The sequence below is a fragment of the Delphinus delphis genome, chromosome 14 (genome assembly GCF_949987515.2).
Source record: "Delphinus delphis chromosome 14, mDelDel1.2, whole genome shotgun sequence".
Taxonomy (NCBI): Eukaryota; Metazoa; Chordata; class Mammalia; order Artiodactyla; family Delphinidae; genus Delphinus; species Delphinus delphis.
The window spans coordinates 38,110,960-38,129,999 of record NC_082696.1 but is presented as its reverse complement, the minus strand read 5'-3'; the positions used below and the strand labels follow the sequence as shown (position 1 = coordinate 38,129,999).

Genomic DNA, 19,040 nt, shown 5'->3' with positions numbered 1-19,040 from the left:
TCAATGATGGAATCAGGAAAGGCTTTGGCAGGTGGTACTGAAGAAGAGCTTGAAAGCTGGAAAGGAATTAGACCAAAACAAATGAAGCTGAAAAGACATTTTACGACAGAAGAGAGAATGGGGAGGCATGGGCTGGACAGTCTGTCAGTTTGGGTGTGTGAGTCACTTGTAACCAAAAGAATACAGTAGAAGTGTTGCTGCGTGACTTCCTAGGCTAAATCAGGAAAAACCATGTAGTTTCTATCTGCTTCTCTAGCTCTGGGGGAAGCCGGCTGCCATATAAGTACTCCAACTGACACCGCCAGGTTGGCAAGACCAAATACAGGCAATCCAGTCAGCAGCCACAGCTGAGCTCCCAGCCAACAGCTAGCATCAACTACCAGCCATCTAAGTGAGCCATCTTGGACATCCAGATGTCAGTTACTTTAGATGTCTGCAGCCCAAGCCGACATCTGATTGTAATCACATGAGGTATCCAAGTGAAAAACTGCTCAGTTGATCCCTCCTGAACTCCTGATTCTCTAAATCATGAGCAAAGTAAAATCAGCTGTTGTTTTATATCACTAAGTTTTGAAGTGGTCTGTAAGCAGAAACAGCACATGAAACAGCTAATAAACAACAAAATACTGTACCATGCACAATATAAGTTCTCCAGTACAGCTATACAGATAACAGAGAAATGATTAATTCTACTTTTAAAACTGGGGAAGGATTTTACTGCATTTGGGTTTAGGTTCCTCAGCTGACTAGAATTTCACTGGTCAGGAAATAACAATTTAACAGTATATCAGGGTGCAGGATGTAAGTCAGGTGTTTTTAAAAGCTGAGGATCTTACAAAAAAAGAACTCCTGGAGTTCTTACTTGGTTCACAGAAAGATAATCTACCACCAATTGACATATGGAATATAGGTAACAGAGTTCTTTGGAGGAAGACATTATCTTTGTTTTGAATAAATTGTGCTTCATGTGTCAACAAGATACCCAAAAAGGAAATGTCTTGCAAACAGTTGGAAATACGGGCGAAGTACACATTACATGCAAGTGTTGCAGAAGCAAATCAGCTTGAAGTCTCATTTACAAATGGAAGCTATCAATACAACCAGTAACATGATTTTTTTGAATGCCCCAAACAAATCTTATTTGCTTTGATCACGTAAACTTGATTTAGTGAATAAACTAAGTATACAAAGGCAAAATAAATCCGAAAGTTAAAAATTGTTTTCTTAATAACATATGAAATTAAAAGAAAAACTGATGTCCTGTGTTACTTTTTACCTGCATGTTTTAAATCCAATCTCATATAATTTGCCTATATTGATATATATTCATATATTGGTAATATAAATTTTATCAATTTTGCTATTGCCAGATGTTTAAAAATGAATACCACACACAAAGTGTGATCAAAAGAGCTATAAATAGCAAGCTAAATTTTAAATAATTTACTAGATAAAAACTATTCATTTAAAGAGAAAAATATTCAATTTCAATAAATCCAGGTTTTTTTTTTAAAGTTAGGAACCTGAATATCTAACCAATAAAAAGAAATAGAAAATAGCATTTACTTTTTCTTCTAACATTATCCTCTAAAAGATAAAATGTATATATAATAATAGTGTTTCCTTCTACAAGGTTTTTGTAAAAGGCCTATGAAACAGACAAAATAAAAAACTGAAATAATGGACAATCTTGTAACAAAAGAAATCAGCACTGGAGTTCCTCCTCAGCACATAAATATTTTGAACCCCAAAAACAATGTGTTTAAAGGAAAGGGTATTGATTAATAATATCTTTGATCTAGCTATTAGTTATTACTCATTGCTCTGAATGATCAAATATCAATTTATTATTAGAGACATTAGGATATTAAAAAAAATATTTCTGTTGAAGTGTTTTGGCTTGATGTCAATGTCAAGTGTAGCTAGATTGTAAAAAAGAAACTGAAATTGGAGGGTGTAAAAGATCCTAACAGAATCATCAGGCAGCCCAGATTTCCTGGCTGTGTGAAGAATCAAACTCAAAATTCTTAACCTTTCTTTCCCAGCTAGCTCTACTGAAGTGTTCAAAAGTATCACTTCAAAAACTGTGGTTCTTTCCTCTTTCTGAAGATATGTAATTTGCCTGCTGATATGAGATATTGTTTCATGAGTATAATGAATAAGATCAAAGTATCAATTTTTTTTTGGATTTTTCTTCTGATGGAAAGAGTAGCTTTAAAGAACCATATGGAGAGCTCTATCCGTAAGTTCAATGACAGATAATTCCTCAGATCATGACTACTAATGTACATCACACAGCACCAAAAATGTCAAAATTGTTTCATAACATCTCTGTTGCATCCTAAAGTGATACTACCTTGTTCCTAGAGTGGTTCAATTGTGATTAGTTGCATGATTTTTAAATATTTAATATGTGAATGCCCTACATGCCTCTGTCATTGTTTTATGTTCATTAGTACATAATTTTGACAATCAGGGATATTTTAGAAAAGGTATTTTGGTATCTTTTTCAAACTCCAAAATATGTTTCATAAATAAATACAGAGAAAAGAATTTTCAAGTAGTCTAAATGGTTTAGCATTCTATGTTTATAATCCCCATGAGAAAAAATAAAATATTTTGATATTTTATGCAATATTAACTTTGAATGCTCCTGAAAAGATGTTGTCAGGGTTTAATTTTACTCAGGACATTGTCCATTAACTTTGTAATTAAGTATGACTTGGTCGGGACGCCATTTTTAACTTCCTTTTTGCCTTAGTGATGCATTTAATCATTTCCTGGTCTATAGACTAAATAACCTGGCACACATATTTTTAACATTTTAAAATATTTTTCTCTAAAAATCTGTTTAAAAATTCTCAATTTAAAACAACTCCAATTCAATTATATTTATATGTTGGTGTCTTTTTTTTAAAAAAACTTGGAACTTCATTGTATTTCTTAGTCTTTATTTTTTAATTTAAAAAAAGAATATAATTTTGCAACCTGTCTTATCCTCTAACAGGACATTCTAATTAAAGAGTACAATATGAAATTTCTTTGAATGACATGTTAACAGTGTTGTTAGTACTTGAAGACTATGGTAAGGTATTTCTCAAGAAACTGTAAATAAGGGAATTCAGAATGTTTTCTGAAAGTTAAGCTAATAATCAATACAGAATGTGGAGAGTTGTGGAGTTCTGAAAGCACCAATTATATAATACTATATAACACTTTGTATATGCATCTCTGAGAAGCTTCCTTCAATTACTCAAGCACTGTGTTGTTCTAGGCAAGCTGGGCTGTGTTAACATGTTAAGACTGTGACATGGAGCATGGCATAGGAATTCAAAACAACTAACAGATATAGAACTTGTCTAATGTGTATCTTGCAATCACCACGGAGATGGAAGTTTTGTCCAATGGACTAAGTATTCTAGTCCTTTTGACAAACTCTTTCCTATAGTAATATAGGTCTTCAAATTACCTTAGCTGAGGTACTTCCTGAAATCATCTAAATACTCTTTTCCTTTGACTGAATTCTGATAAAACTTTATAATTATGATGCTTTTACTCTGTGTAGCTTGGCTGCAAGAAGAGAATACTTTTCAGAATTCTGGACTGTACCTCAGTGGGGTATATTTTACTTTATCTGTAATCGGCTCTTTTAGAAAGATCAGCAATATGCAATTATTTAAAAAATAAATTAAGCACTCCTTTATACATTTGGGAGCTGAGATAAACTAGGACACCCTAGGCAAATAATTTGCTTTCTAAGCCCTAAAGAATTTGTTTTTCAAAGAAAACTTCATTAGCTACGAATTTTTCTCATATAATCACGTTCAACTTAAGATATCAAAGTTCCCATGTTTTCTTCAAGAAAAAAATCTTTTTAACAAGACTGTAATTTCCTTGAGGGCAGGCAAAGCTAGGTCGTGGTCATTCCTGTATTTACATATAATGATGAAGTGTTGTTTTGTATGGTTAGACACTTTTACATAAAATCTTGCTATGAATGGGATGTTTGTTTCACCCTGATATTCATATGTTAAAGACTAATTTAAGATTTCCATACCATTTTTTAAAATTAATGAACTATAATAATTTTTAGAGTAGATTAAGGTTTATAGTAAATTGAATGGAAAGTTCAGAGGGTTCCCACATATGTCTTCCCCTAATACACCCCACCTTCTCCATCATCAAATCCCTAATTAATGTTGTATGTCTGTTACAGTTGATGAACCAATATTGATACATCATTATCAACCAAAATCCACAGTTCACATTAGGGTTCATTCTTAGTTTTGTTCATTCTGTGGATTTTGACAAATGTATAATGACATACATATACCATTATAGTAGGATATAAAATAGCTTCACTGCCCTAAGAATTCCCTGTGCACTACCTATTCATTCCTCCCTCCCCCCAAACCCCTGGCTACCACTGAACTTTTTACTATCTCCATAGTTTTGCCTTTTCCAAAGAGTCATGTAGTTGGAGTTATATAATATGTAAACTTTTCAGATTGGCTTCTTTCACTTAGAAATAGAAATTAATGTTCCTCAATGGCTTGATAGCTCATGGCTTTTTATCACTGGAGAAAATTCTTTTGTATGGACATACCAGAATTTATTTATCCATTCACCTATTGAAGAAATATTTGTTGGTTTCAAGTTTAGCAACCATGATTAAAGCTGGAATATTTGTGTACATTAGTTTTCAACTCATGTGGATAAATACCAAAGAGTATGACTGCAGGATCGTATGATAAGAGTACATTTAGTTTCATAAGAAACCACTAAACAATCTTCCAAAGTGGCTGTACCATTTTGCATTCCCTCCAGCAAAGCGTGAGAGTTCTTGTTTCTCCACGTCCTCCCCAACATTTGATGTTTCAGTGTTTTGGATTTGAGCCATTCTAATAGGTGTGTAGTGGTATCTCATTGTTTTAATTTGCAATTTCCTAATGATGTATGATGTTGAGCATTTTTTCATATGCTTATTTCCCACCTGTATATCTTCTTTGGTGAGGTATCTGTTCAGACCTTTTGCCAATTTTTAAAATGATTTGTTCATTTTCCTATTGTTGAGTTTTAAGAGTTCTTTGTGTATTTTGGATAACAGTCCTTTATCAGATATGTATTTTACAAATATTTTCTCTTATTCTGTGTTTTGTCTTTAAATATTCTTGACAGTATATTTTGCAGAAGTTTTTAATTTTAAAAGAGCCCAACATATCAACTTTTCATTTAAGGGTTGTGTCTTTGGTGTTGTATCTAAAGAGTAATCTCCAAAGATAAACTAGATTTTCTCTTATGTTTTCTTCTAGGAGTTTTATAGTTTTATGTTTTACATTTAGGTCTATGATCCACTTTGAATTAATATTTTGAAAAGGATGTAGGACTCGCATCTAGATTCTTTTTTTTTCTTTTTGCTTGTGAGTGTCCTAGTACCACTTGCTGAGAAGACTATCCTTTCTCCATTGAATTGCTTTTGCTCCTTTGTCAAAGATCAGTTGACTATTTTTGTGGATCTATTTCTGGGCTCTTCATTTTGTTCCACTGATCTATTTGTTGATTCTTTCACCAACATCACAGTGTGATGACTAATGTAGCTTTATAATAAGTCTTGGGTGTCAGTCCTCAGACTTTGTTCTTCTCCTTTAATGTTGTCTTGGCTATTCTGGGCCTTTTATTTTTCCGTATAAACTTTAGGATCAGTTTGTTGATATTCATAATATCTGTTTGTCAATATCCATTGGAATTTTTATCATGATTGCATTGAATCTATAGATAACTTTGTAAAGAACTTACATGTTAACAATTTTGAGTCTGCTTACCCATGAATATAGAATAGATTATTCTTAGATTTATATCTAAGTTTTTCCTTTTTTTGGCACTAATGTAAATGGTCTTGCATTTTTTATTTTGTTCATTCCAATTTTTCATTGCTGGTACATTCCAGAACAATTGACTTTTGAAGATTAACCTTGTGTCCTGCAACCTTGCTATAATCACTGATTAGTTCTATGAGATTTTTATTGATTCTTTAGAATTTTCTAAATAGATGATCATATCATTCAAGACAGTTTTATTTCTTTCTTCCCAACTGGTATGTCTTTTCTTTCCTTTTCTTGTCTTACTTCATTAACTAGTTCTTCCAGTACAATGTTGAATAAGTGTGCTGAGAGGGGACATCCTTGCCTTGTTTTTTATCTTAGTGGGAAATTTTCTAGTGCCTCATCATTAAGTATGATGTTAGCAGTAGGTTTTATTGCAGATGTTCTTTATCAAGTTGAGGAAGTTTCTCTCTGTTCCTAGTTTGCTGAGAGTTTTTATCATACATGGATGTTGGATTTTGTCAAATGATTTTCTGTATCTATTGAGATGATTTTGTTTCTTGTTTATCTGGTTGATGTAATGAATTACATCAATTTATTTTCAAATGTTAATCCAGTTTTGCTTACCTAGAATGAATCCTACTTGGTCATGGTATATAATTCTTTATATACACTATTTAATTTGATTTACTAATATATTAGACTTCAATGAAATTTTTTGAAATCTTTAACAGCACTTTAAACTTTGTGATGGATATGTGCATATAAAAGAAAGTTGAGGTCTGAGACTCTCAAAGAGGCTTTGGTTAGAGTAAAAGCAAAAGCCAATGCCATTTTAACAAACTAGAAACTGTCCTTCCTACAGTGCTTAGCAGTGTGACAAAGTGATCCCCCTGCAGAACAAGAACCCCAGGTCTATTTAAGTTTCTTCACTTGGGAGCAATATGTTAGAAGAAGAATACATTTTTTTTGTATTTTGAAAAGGTAAACTTGATTCATTCAATAAATATTTATTCAATGTCTCTTTTGGGCTCAGAGCTGAGAAAAAAAAGAAAAGAGGGTTTCATGGAGTTCAGTCTATGCTGAAAGGCATCCACGTAGACAGATTAAGTACAATGATAGAGACACATACACAGGGCTCTGAGCTCATAGCAGAAGGACTGACAAACTACCTGATGCAATAAGAAAAGACCTCACAGAGGTACTGGAATCTGTGATCAATCCTGAAACTGGATATAAAATTTGTCATCAAAGAAGAATTGGAAAGACATCTCCAACATAAGGAACAACATAAGGAAAAATGGAGTGTGAAAGTTCATGTGGCTGCCTCACTGGATGTACAAAGTCGGGGAGAAGTATGTGAGCCAAGGCTGGAAAGTCACAGTGAGGGATGGTGATAAAGAAACCAGCAGTACCCTGCTAGAGAATTTGAATTTATATCCTGCCAATGATAAGGAGTCCTTAAACATCCTTAGTCCAAACATTTTTTTCAGTCATTGTGTCAATGAAATTAAACTTTTGCTCTTAAGAGAATATTATATATACTGAACTGACTGACAATACTTAGAAAGTCATTGTTATTTTGTTTGGAAATATGCCAAAACTGAAACCATAATTCAACCACAGTTTGTTATCCACATTCTCCTGTCTCCTGAGACAATATCTTCTTCTGTTTCATTTTTTATAAATTCTTTTGTACATATGTGTCATGGGCATAATTTCTGCATCCTGTGTTCCATTATTAGTGATCCTTGTAGCTAAATTAATATTTAGAGAACCTTCATGTCATTTCATTGGATATTCAATAGTATGCTTTGCTCCAGCAATGTACTTTTTGAAACTTAAGTATAATTTAAGTGTATATATTGAAATTCAAGTGAAGTAAATACTTCAAATATTAGAATTCTATTTAGTAGATTTATATAATACTTAGAAATATTTTCATTTTAGAATCTGAATCTGACATTTCTGTTTATACTTTGGTACAGATTGTACTTGCAATCAGAAAAGTAAGTTTATTCTTCAGCATTTGGGTCAAAGTTGGAAACGTCTCAGGCAAGGGAGACATTTCTTACAAATGAGAATTAGACAATATTAGGACTGGAAAGTTCTGTAGAGAATGCTTAGTAAAACAATCTTGGCTTACAAAAGGAGATTTACGAAAAAAGTAAATACCCTAATGTCACAGAATAAATTACTGGAAGAGATAGACCAAGCCTTAAGTTTTATTTTCAGATAACTGTACTATATTATTCAAGCAGATTAATATTTCTAATCATTATTAGTTTTTATCAGTTATTTCTTTTCAAGGACCAGCAATACAAGTGCTAACTCCAAGCTAAGAATTGTTGACCATGATTTTTATTGCCAAGACTTTTAACGAGACTACAGATGCTCTTTATGAGTTATCTGACCTAGTATCTCTCTTTCTTATATAAAAATCAAGTGAAATAAAACCCAAAATTTGCAAGTCAAAATGATGAAGAAATTTTCTAACTTATATTTTGTCATTTCATAATTCCAAAGGAGTATCTGAATTGAATTTTCAGGTTTTAAGAATTGCTTTTTATTTAGCATATAATACATCATCATTCTATGAAAAACTGGGGCAGTAATAATCAATAAGGTGCAAGTAAATTTTATGTAGAATGATGAAAAATTTTTTCATGTTTATTCCTGAAATTATTTGACCTATAATGTGTACTTTAATTTACAATTAGAAGAAAGTAACAATGCATTTTTATGTAGGGCTAATGATTTAAGATAATATCTGCAATTTGATTTTTAGAGACTGTAGCTTAAACTCCATTAATTTGTTCCAGGATATGACATGGCAATTGATTTTAAGCAATTTTATTCAAGATAGTGTGTATTGTATTCCAACTCTTTTTTTTCCCCTAAATAGGCCTTTAGCAGAAAATCAATTTATAAATGAAAGAAAAAAGTCAGTAAAAAAGGGATAAAAAAATTCTCCCAAAACAATCTTTGTTCTGGCCACTTAGCTTTGTAACAGAGCAGCTTATAATATACTTTCTATTAAAAATCCCTAAGGGAAAAAAGAGAATAAACCCATATGTGGTTTCAGAATAAAAGCAGGAGTGAAAGTAAATATTAATAGAAAAAAGAGACATAATTAGCAGTTTAATGTCCTTGAACTTGCAAGGAGGTGTTTTCTCGGTGTGTTATGTGGTAAACACTACAATGCATTTCTGCAGTCTTTTATATAATCTAGCGTAGAGTGTCAAAGGAACAAACAAAAGTCAATTTTTCTCTCTGGAGAACAAAATCGTAATCTTCAAATATCTATACTGAGTAATTAAAATAGTTTTTACTTGCCAAATCCTGGTTTTGGTGATCAAAATTCTCTATGAGGAAAAATAAGGTTTGTAAGAGTTTTCATTATAAAGAGGATGAAAATGGTCTTTTGCAGATTTAAGGATTTCTTAAAGAACCATCAATCTAATATTAAGATGTAGACAATGATCAAAAATACACTTTATCTGAAGTGCATTGTCATTAAATTCAGAAATCATATGACAACTTTTCTTCATATTTACAATTTGGGCTTTAGGAAATGGTTTATAACTGCATTCCATTAGTTTACATAAAGATTGTTGGACATTATATCAAGACAAAGTTTTAGAATTATAAGATAGATGAAGCAAGAGCACATGCATGATGTAAAAAGTTTGTTGCTTTTAAGAACCTAAAAGATGGATACAATTGCCATTAAGAAATTACTTTGATGAATCATGGAAGGGATAGAATATAAACAGAGTAGGAGTGACACACTACCCCTATGTAAATTGTGTGTTCTGGCAACGTCAGGTAACTTAATTTAGCTCATCTAACAGCCAGTTCCTCTGACTCCAGAGTTTAAAAGGTAACCTGGTGGTAAAAGTAGTGACCCCAGTATGAAACGCAGGGGGAGGTTCCTGGGGTAATGTTATAGTTTTACTGTTCTTCTCCATGAAATGGCCACAGTCTCTAAGGAAAGGAAAGAAAAAGATAGGCACAGAGGTCACATTAAGCAGAGGAGTGGTTCAGTTTCATGATAACTGAAAAGCAGAATTATGCATGACGGAAACTGGAATGTGGGCATTACAATTATCTCTCTGTGTGACTTGTGCTTGCCTATAGTATATCCTGCATAAAATAAGAGTGATCAAGTTACACATTAGTTTATTAGAGAAAATGGATCATTAATACAAGAACCATTAATTTCTGACGGAAAGGTACAGCATGAATGCATCTTTTAGCATTGCCTCCAAATCTTGCCAACCTCACTGGCACACATTGCTCCTTTACCGGGCTGAAATTCTCTTTAGCATTCAATGACATTCCTACCAATAAATGAATCACATGAACCAAATATTGCATGGCAGGAGGTGGTACCCTGTAGGAGATCAATGCAACAATACAAACTTTTTGAGTGTGTTGTGAATCAGCTGTGATAGGGAGGATTTATACCTGTCTATTTATTAAAGTGATGAAAGGAATGGGGAGGAACATGGTGAAAAAGAAGGGACTAGAAAGAAATTTCCATACATGAGATCATATGATTATGAGAACATTCTAAAATTATTAAATGAAATAAAAGTAAGAAGTAGCAGTGAAATGTGTTATGTGAGCAAGTGAGATAGTGGAAAATTGCAAAAAGTTCTCTTGAAAATATATAAAATATGTAAGCAAGCAGAGTACACTCATTTTTACAAGCGTTGCATGAGCTCTGTATGTAGACCATCTTCTCTCCAAAGCCCACTTGATACTCCTCACACCCATTCCCAGCGCCTAGTCTGTTGTGGGCGCTCAATAAATATTAAACAACCAGAGCACAAACTATTGTCAAAAGTTTGGAATTCACAGGAATCAATACTATTGTTATTATACTTTAACATTTATTGAGGGTCAACAGCATGACTTAGTCCACATGTGCAAATAGGTTATTTTATAGTCACATATTAAGCAAATAATTAAATACAATATGTATCAACTACACCTTCAGTTTTACTACATTGATCTTAAATGTAAAATTGTTTCTCTCTTTTTTTATAGTGTTGACACATCATGAAGTATAAACATTTATTATTTAAATAAATACGTTTCTCTCAGAGAAATCATTACTCTTAGATATTATTAATGTTCACTTGAAAGTATGGGATCAATCTACAATAAATACACATCGCAGATTCTAAATAGACCAGTACATGTACAAAGAATAGAAGAATCTGAAAAGTGTCTGAGGACAATGACAAACACACAAACCATGTAATATCAGTTGGGTTTCACTTGTTGTGACAATTTAAAACACTAATACAATTATGTAGGGTACCATTGTTTACAAAATAGCAACAAAGGCAAAGAAAAACAGAAAGTCTTCAAGTGGACACAAATTACGGCACTTATGAATTTTAAAAGATTTCTTAATTTAAAGCAAAATATAAGTTTTATTACAGGAAATGAACTGCATTTGATACATTTATGATCCATATGCTCCAATTTTACCCTTAATAAAGTGATTACTAATTGTGTTCAAATTTATTCTTGGTGGTTAATAGGTACTCAAATTCTATTTAATCATTTTTCACGAATATTTTTGTCATGTTTGTACTTAAGTGGATTTTGAAGTGATTTTTAATTGTTAAGAGGATGGAAGACTATAACTAATGTTTCTGTAATGAAATTTTCAGTTTAATTTTGGGATACTAAAATATCCAAGTTTATAAAGTGTGTTTTCCCTTAACATTTGAGTCTTAGAATCCTAGAAATAAAAGTCTTTCTAGACCAGCCTTCTCCTATAGCAGGAAGAGCTTTATATTCTGATATAAGGGACATACTACTTAAAAACGTTGTTGAACATAAATTTTTTTGATTCAAAGGAATAGAAGATCATCTAATTCAGTTCTATAATGTAAAACCAAGAAAAGTGAGGATAAGCCCTTATGTTTCTATATTTAGACATACATTGGCCTAATTGGGCAATTATTAAATTTTCTCTCATTTTAAGATTTTTTTAAATTTACAATATAGAAGGTGCAATTGCTAAATTTAATTTATTCGATGTCTTTATCCATATGATGGTTCACCACATGCTGTTCTGTTATGTAAGAGTACCATCTACAAAGATCATAATAATGATATAATTAATGAATAATGCATATTTAATTATTAATTGCTCTACTTTTTTTACTTTAAAATGAGAGTAGTTAGATGATTTAATCACTTATCCTGGTTTCTGAAATATCTGGCAATCTTTGCTATCAGAAATCACATTTGATTTACTAAAATATCTTAATTGTACAGTACTTAGAGGCACAGATCATCGATATCTGGATCACCTAGTATTCTTTTCTTCAACAATTCCTCTATGTTTTCATTCAACCCACAAGTATTTTTTGAACACTTCCTACATGCCAGCACTGTTACAGGCCCTTAGAACAAACTCTTAAAGAAAGCTTTAAGTAATATCATGCACAGGTGTGAATGAAAGAAAAAGAAAGATGATATGCGAATGATTTGATTTACTACTATTTTCTTCACCTTTTCATTGTTAGATTGAAATCACTTTGAAGGAAAAATATTAGAAACAAGGAGATGCTGGGACTCCAATCTACAACTCATATCAATAAAGTTAGTTGTCTTGACTGGTCTCCTTCCCTGCCACAGTAAGAAGTCACTTCCCTAGAGTGACTGCTTTGATCCTCTGGCTAGTAACAAGCAAATACTATGAAAAATTTTCTTCTGAGAGAAAACAAGATTGAAAAAGAGAGAGGGAAATTGGATTTAGGGGGACAGGTCAATTTTGAAAAGTAATACTGAGGAAAAAGTACACTAAAAATGAGAAATTAAATATCAAACAATAAATAAACCAAGCTTAATGAAATGTGATGTACTCTTTCTAGATATAATATACAAATATATAAAGACAAATCTTCATACAGTAGCACGTGTTGTGATGTTTTATCTTTGGCATTCCTTGGCTCTCACTATAAGGAGAGCAACATGTATTGTGGAAAATATTTGTGTCTCCTGATGCTTCTAGGTAACTGCTTTCTAAACAAGAGAAATCGTTAATGGTGTCTGTGGTGTGTGTGGGTGTGTATGTGTGTGTGTGTGTGTGTGGCTTTAGTGTGGGAAAATTTATAAAGAGTTTCTTAATACTCAAAATTCTGGTCTAGCCAATTTAAGATCTTTATGAGAAGAATAACTAAAAACCACATGATCCATCATGAATTAAAGATAAAATAGAGATACTTTTTTGGACTTTTGCAGAGGTTAGATTAACTAAATTTCAATTTTTAAACGATATGAGGTCTAGTTCACTAAATTACATAAACATAACATTTATTTCACCTTTCACTATATGAATTTTCCATAATGTAAAGTTTAGCTTAATTGATGTTTCCCAAGTACAATTATAATGCAGACTAAGTTCAGAGTTTCAGTGTACACAGTTTTACATAGATCACTCAGTGTATTTGAAATCTATTAAGAATTATGAGTGTCATAGTTTTTCCCTAGTACAAGTCCATAGCTTAAACCTTAAATGAAAATAACTCTTTATAAACTATTTAACTGTACTTCAAAGAATTATGAACTAGTTTTAGATTATTTATACTTCTGAAAATAACTAAAAACTATATAAGGAAGAGAAATACACAATAGTCAAAGCATCATCTTATGTATAAATATTAGAATATTATGATGAAATCTGTAGAATGTAATTGATTTATTATCACATAAATTCCTTGATTTATTAAAATCACAAAATATATATTTTCATATAAATTATTAGTCATAGATATACCATCGCAAAAGTATGCAAGTTATCCAAATACCTTATTTCTTATGATTTAAAAAGAATGAATTATAAAATAATCTGAAGGAGTAAATTCACATCCCTCAGAGCCATTTCCAGTCTCAAAACTATTTGAGGCAACATTATAGAATTAACGAAACTGACACCAACATGAAGGTAAGAACACATAAACAATCTGAGCTTAATCAGTTATATGTTAGGTACTATTACTAATGTGGACATTTTATATTCTAGTCAGTCTTCTCTTAATTTGCTGTGGCTATAAAAACAATCTGCAAATGCTGTAAGATGAGTAACCAATGCCTGTATACTAGAGGGGAGAAAAACTATGAAGCTTAATGAAAGCAAAAGGTTTTGATTCTCATTTATATTGAAGCTGATTTTATAAGGAAAAATGCCTAAGTAAATACTATATACTTAACTAGGAGTTTATATTTTTTCATATCCTTTTACATACGTTTTCTTGTTTGAACTCCACATCTTGTCAGACAGGTAGGTCAGGTATAATTAACTCTATTTTTTAGAGAAGAAATTTAGGCTCAGAACCTTGTCTAAGTCAACAAGTTGAAACTGGGATCTGTGCTCCTAGAGCTCTACTTTATATTTCAGAGACTGAAGTATCCACCTCAAAAAGAAGTTGACAGAAACATTTTATTGAATTCTAAAAGTCCAGGTAGTCCACAGAAGCCAAAATGAATTTGAAAACTTATTCAATGTGATTTAATGTGATTTTTCTTTTGAAAAACCAAAGGAAATAAATCCTTAATGAATTTTTTAACCTTAGTTTACTTATCTGAAATGTGAGGGTTTGAAGGATTTTCTTGATATATATATGTAAAAATATCTAATTTCTGATATTAGGAATTTGTCTCAAATTTAAGAGGAGAAATGATTTTGATTTCATTCTTGACAAAATTATTTCTAGTTCCGATTTCATCTATTTATTATAATAAATAATACATATTATAATATTATAATATATTAAAAGCCAAAGAGTGGGGGGAACAAAAATTAAAATTATTAGCACTATGAGCTCTGACAGAAGGCCCAACATCACTTCAAACACTTTTATTCTACTCTGCTGTAGCATTTTTCTCAAGCATATTCTAAAATGATATATTTATTATATAGCTGCATTAAAAAAAAGAAAATGCATTATTTATGGCATTATGGTTTGTAACACTGAAATTTTAGACCTCTTGGGAGAATCAACTGCTGAAGTTGTAATATAAATGCAAGTAATTTACCTGTATTGCTGGTTTTTTGCTTTAACATACTACTTTTCAAGCAGTAGAAATTGTTTTTGCATAAACAGAATTGTGTCACCTCTATTCTTTAAACTATGATCAGTCAGGTGGTGTTAAAACCACAAATCAAACAGAAAAAAATGTCTACCAATTGCCCTGGAAGATTTCCTTATTCCCAACAATCTTCAGCATTTCTCTTGATGTAATTAAGCAGTCTGTGGAGCTTCCCTGTTCTGAACTTACACTCAAAGTTTAGTTATACAAAAGAACAAAAACCCAGATTGCCACCTCACATTCTCCCTGGCACAGAAAAACATGCAAGGACAGTGAAAGAGAGCAATCGATTTAAAGGTTATTGTCGTCCTCCTGTCTGAATCCAGTGCTTTCCTCCTCATGTTGTTGTCTTTCTAAAGATAATGTCAACCTCCTTCATTTTTTTTTACCTTGCTCCACTGTCTTGGTTGTTTTCTCTTCCTTCTTTGCAGGTACAGCTGCAAAGCAGAGATAAGGTTTAAATAAAATTCCAGATGTAAATGCTGCTTCTGCTCAAAAAGGCATTTTGTAACTCATTCAATGCCAAAATTTTCTTCTAAACAACCTATTTTAAAGCTTTTTCAATATTTCTCACTTCTTTAAAATCCAACTGAAACCTATTATTATAAATCTATTCTTAAAGAATTAGAGAAAAAAAATAATCCCTTGCCCTCTTCTTACTAGTCTTTGCACACTGTTTTCTATCTTATTCTTTTACACTCTGCTTTGATAAACAAGCGTTATGAAGAATTCCGCTTGACAGGATTATGATTAATCGATTTACATTCCAGGTAATTGCTGGAGCCACTTAGCGTCTTGAAAATGTCAACTAGATGCTCCTTAAATTCAAGCTTAATGTTGCTTAATCAACTCAAAGGACAGTGTAGTCATGCTTGAGATTTGCTTAAATATTAAATGAAGTCATTCCAAATCACAAGTAACCAAAAAAGAAATAAGAATTTATCACTTAGGTGCTGTTTCCCATGAACTACTGAGATTTTACTACTCTCGGTGGAGTATTATCTGCTTACCTTGTTATACATCCAAGAAATAGAAATGATTCATACAAAATCAGTGTACTGAAATAACTGATTCAAGTAAGGATCTTCAGAGGACATTAGCAACTATTAGATGAAGGATGAATGGGGAGCTGGATATTGCCGTCATACCCAGGTATCACCCCCAAGAGTTGTATGGGGAAAACTGCAACTTGGAAATGAAGAAATGTGATTGTCACCAGCTTAACCCACTGAGGAAACTTAAAGCCACTCATTCACAATAGGACATCCAGACATTCTGTGCTTCCTCATGACATGCAGTGTGATGTACAACTGTATCACCTCTGAAGTATTCTTGCCAAAGGAGCCAACTGGAATCAAGTTAAGCCAAAGATTAAGCTTTCAGGTTAATCAAATATATGATATAGAGAACATATTAAATAATATTCTGAAGAAACAATTACATAAATCAAGTGTCTACAGAGTAAATTATCATGATCTTTTCAAAAAGTTAATGACATGAACTAGAGACAGAGTAAGGGAAAAAATGACTTTTTGATATAAAACTTGCTAAATTCACTCAGTTGTAATAGTTCAACTGTATATTCTTTTGAATTTTTCAAGCAGATAATTTCACCTGTGAATAGTTTTATTTTTTACTTTTTTATTCTTGTACTGATTAATTCTATTTCTCACCTTATTGCACTGGTTAGAATATCCAGTACAATGCATAATAGAAGTGCTGATAGCAGACATCCTTGTCTTCTTCCAATTCTCAGGGAGAAATCTTTCCATTTTTCTCCATTGAGTATAATATTTGCTAATGGTTTTTGTATATATCTTATCAGAATAGGGAAGTTTCTTTCTACTATAATATGAAATATATCAAATGCATCTTCTATGATAAGTATAATTTCCCTTTATTCTATTATTCTGATTAATTACATTGAATTTTGAAATTGCAGTCTAGAAATAAAACCAACTTGGTTCCATTTTGTCTTTCTCATATAATATCAGACTAGATCTGCTAATATTTTGTTTAGATCTGTGCCCTTATGTTCACAAGAGAAGTTAACCTGTATGCTTCCTTTCTTTTTTGTTCCTTGCTAGGTTTTTGTATCAAGGTTATTCTAGCTCCATAAAATGAGCTCCATAAAATGTTTCCTCTTTTTCTGTTCCTGGAAGGTTTGGTACAAGATTGGTGTTAATTTTTCCTTAAATGTTTGAAAAACATTCACCGGTGAAGCCACCTGGCTAGACTTTTCTTTGGTGACAAAATATAATTAAAGATTCAAAATGTCAATTGTATTAAAATTTTCAAACTCACTGGGAAATATTTCTATTTTTTAATTATCTGCAGAATCTGTAATGATGATTCCTTTTAATTTTCTGATATTAATGTTTTGTGTCTTCTCTTTTTTTCTTAATAAGTTTACATAAGGGTCTATCAGTTTTTTCAGTTTTTATAGAGAATCTAATTTGGATTTATTGCTTTTTCTATTGTACTATTTAATTTCTATTTCTTTAGCTTCTGCATTTACATTTTTTATTTCTCTTTCTTCTTTCTTTGGGTTTCATGAAAATTCTAACATAAATTAAAAATTATTTTCTTCCTAAATGTTTGCTTTTCAGCCTTTCTTCTTTTCTAATGAATATTTTTAATGAGTATAAATTTCAGGTAAACACTGTTTAGGAGCATCTCCAGTTTCAGTGTGATATTTTCATCATAGATTAATTCAACATATTTCCAAAATCACTGTCATTTTTTCTTTGGCCCATGGGATATTCAGGGATGATTGCTTATATTTCTTACAGCATCTAGCATTGTTTCGGACCTAGCAAGTGATCGATATATATTTGCTTGGTGATTAGGTGTATTAATTGAAAAATGAGATTTGATAATAAATATTCTGAGTTAGATCAGTTTTGGTATTAGTATATTTCCTGAAAGAGGAGAGATATTAGGTGTAGCCAATGAAACATGAAAAAGGCAAAGAAGCAGGAAAGCCTTGTGTGTGCCTAGAGGAAGTGAACAAGTGTAGCTGGAGCAGCGGGTTTCCATAGAAGAGATATGAAATAATCTAAAAATAGATGAGGTCAATTGCATAAGCCCCTGAATTCCAAACTAAAGAGTTAGACTTTATTATAATTACTTTAAGGAGCTAGTAAGGTGTGTGGTACATTAGTCTCCTCTATGAATGCTCTCTCTCAAATCAATGTGAATATCAAACACTGATCATTTTTAATTATAATAGAGCCCTGGGCATATAGCCTTATTCATAATTCTTTTATTCTGAAAACTCAGTATGAATATTGTATAGGAAATATGTATTTTTCAATTATTTTGTTTTAATCTTCTGAAGAGTAAATATCTTTCAGAAAACACTGGATTGTGACTTACACACAAAGACCAAGTTTTTCTACAACAAAGACCAAGTTTTTCTTTTCCAGTGGTGAGTTATTAACTCCTTGCACTTATATTAAGTAGAGGAGGCTAGTCCCCTAAACCAGTTTTTTTTTAAATTCAGAAAAGGTCACTGAAAATACCAATTATCTATACAGAAAACATTTTACGTGAAACGACCCTTTCATTTCTGATTCTGATATAAAATTCATCAAGCCTAATTCTATGGAGAGTAAGTATTAGGAATAAACAGTTCATCTAAGTAAGTGGATTTTCTAATTGCCTGTAATCAAAGGAAGACCTTAATCAAATTCTCCTTCTATGCTATAGGGTACATGAAACCTCCTTTCATGCTGGAAATAAGAAATTTCCATTTGTTCTACATTTGGAGGTGTTTATTTTAGAAAAAAATGTAGATTTGTGCTGCACTCCTTCAGTGACCGCAACTAATATTAAGGAAGCAAAGTAGCTAACATTCTTATAAAATGATGCCTGGATTATGGATAGCCCTGAGATAAACTGTAAGGTGGATAAATTGGTTTTCTATAATTCCAGGGTTTTTTTTTTTAATTTCTTTATCGCTGTTTAATTTACCTGCAAAGTTCCAGCTTATACCAAACTTCAATCTCACTTTTATTACAAGGATACCAAAAAGACGCTTTCTCAAATTAAAATTATTGGTTTTAGTATTTATATCTTACCATAATATTATTGAGG

The 19,040-nt window shown here is 31.8% G+C and overlaps 1 protein-coding gene across 1 annotated transcript in view; it reads right to left on the bottom strand.

The window, feature by feature from the left end:
• Positions 1–19,040, bottom strand: part of TRDN (triadin) — a 380,477-nt gene that overhangs the window by 85,349 nt on the left and 276,088 nt on the right. The window contains exon 21 of the mRNA XM_069541367.1: positions 15,332–15,379. Within this exon, the coding sequence (XP_069397468.1) occupies positions 15,332–15,379 (48 nt within the window). The remainder of the gene's footprint in view (positions 1–15,331; positions 15,380–19,040) is intronic.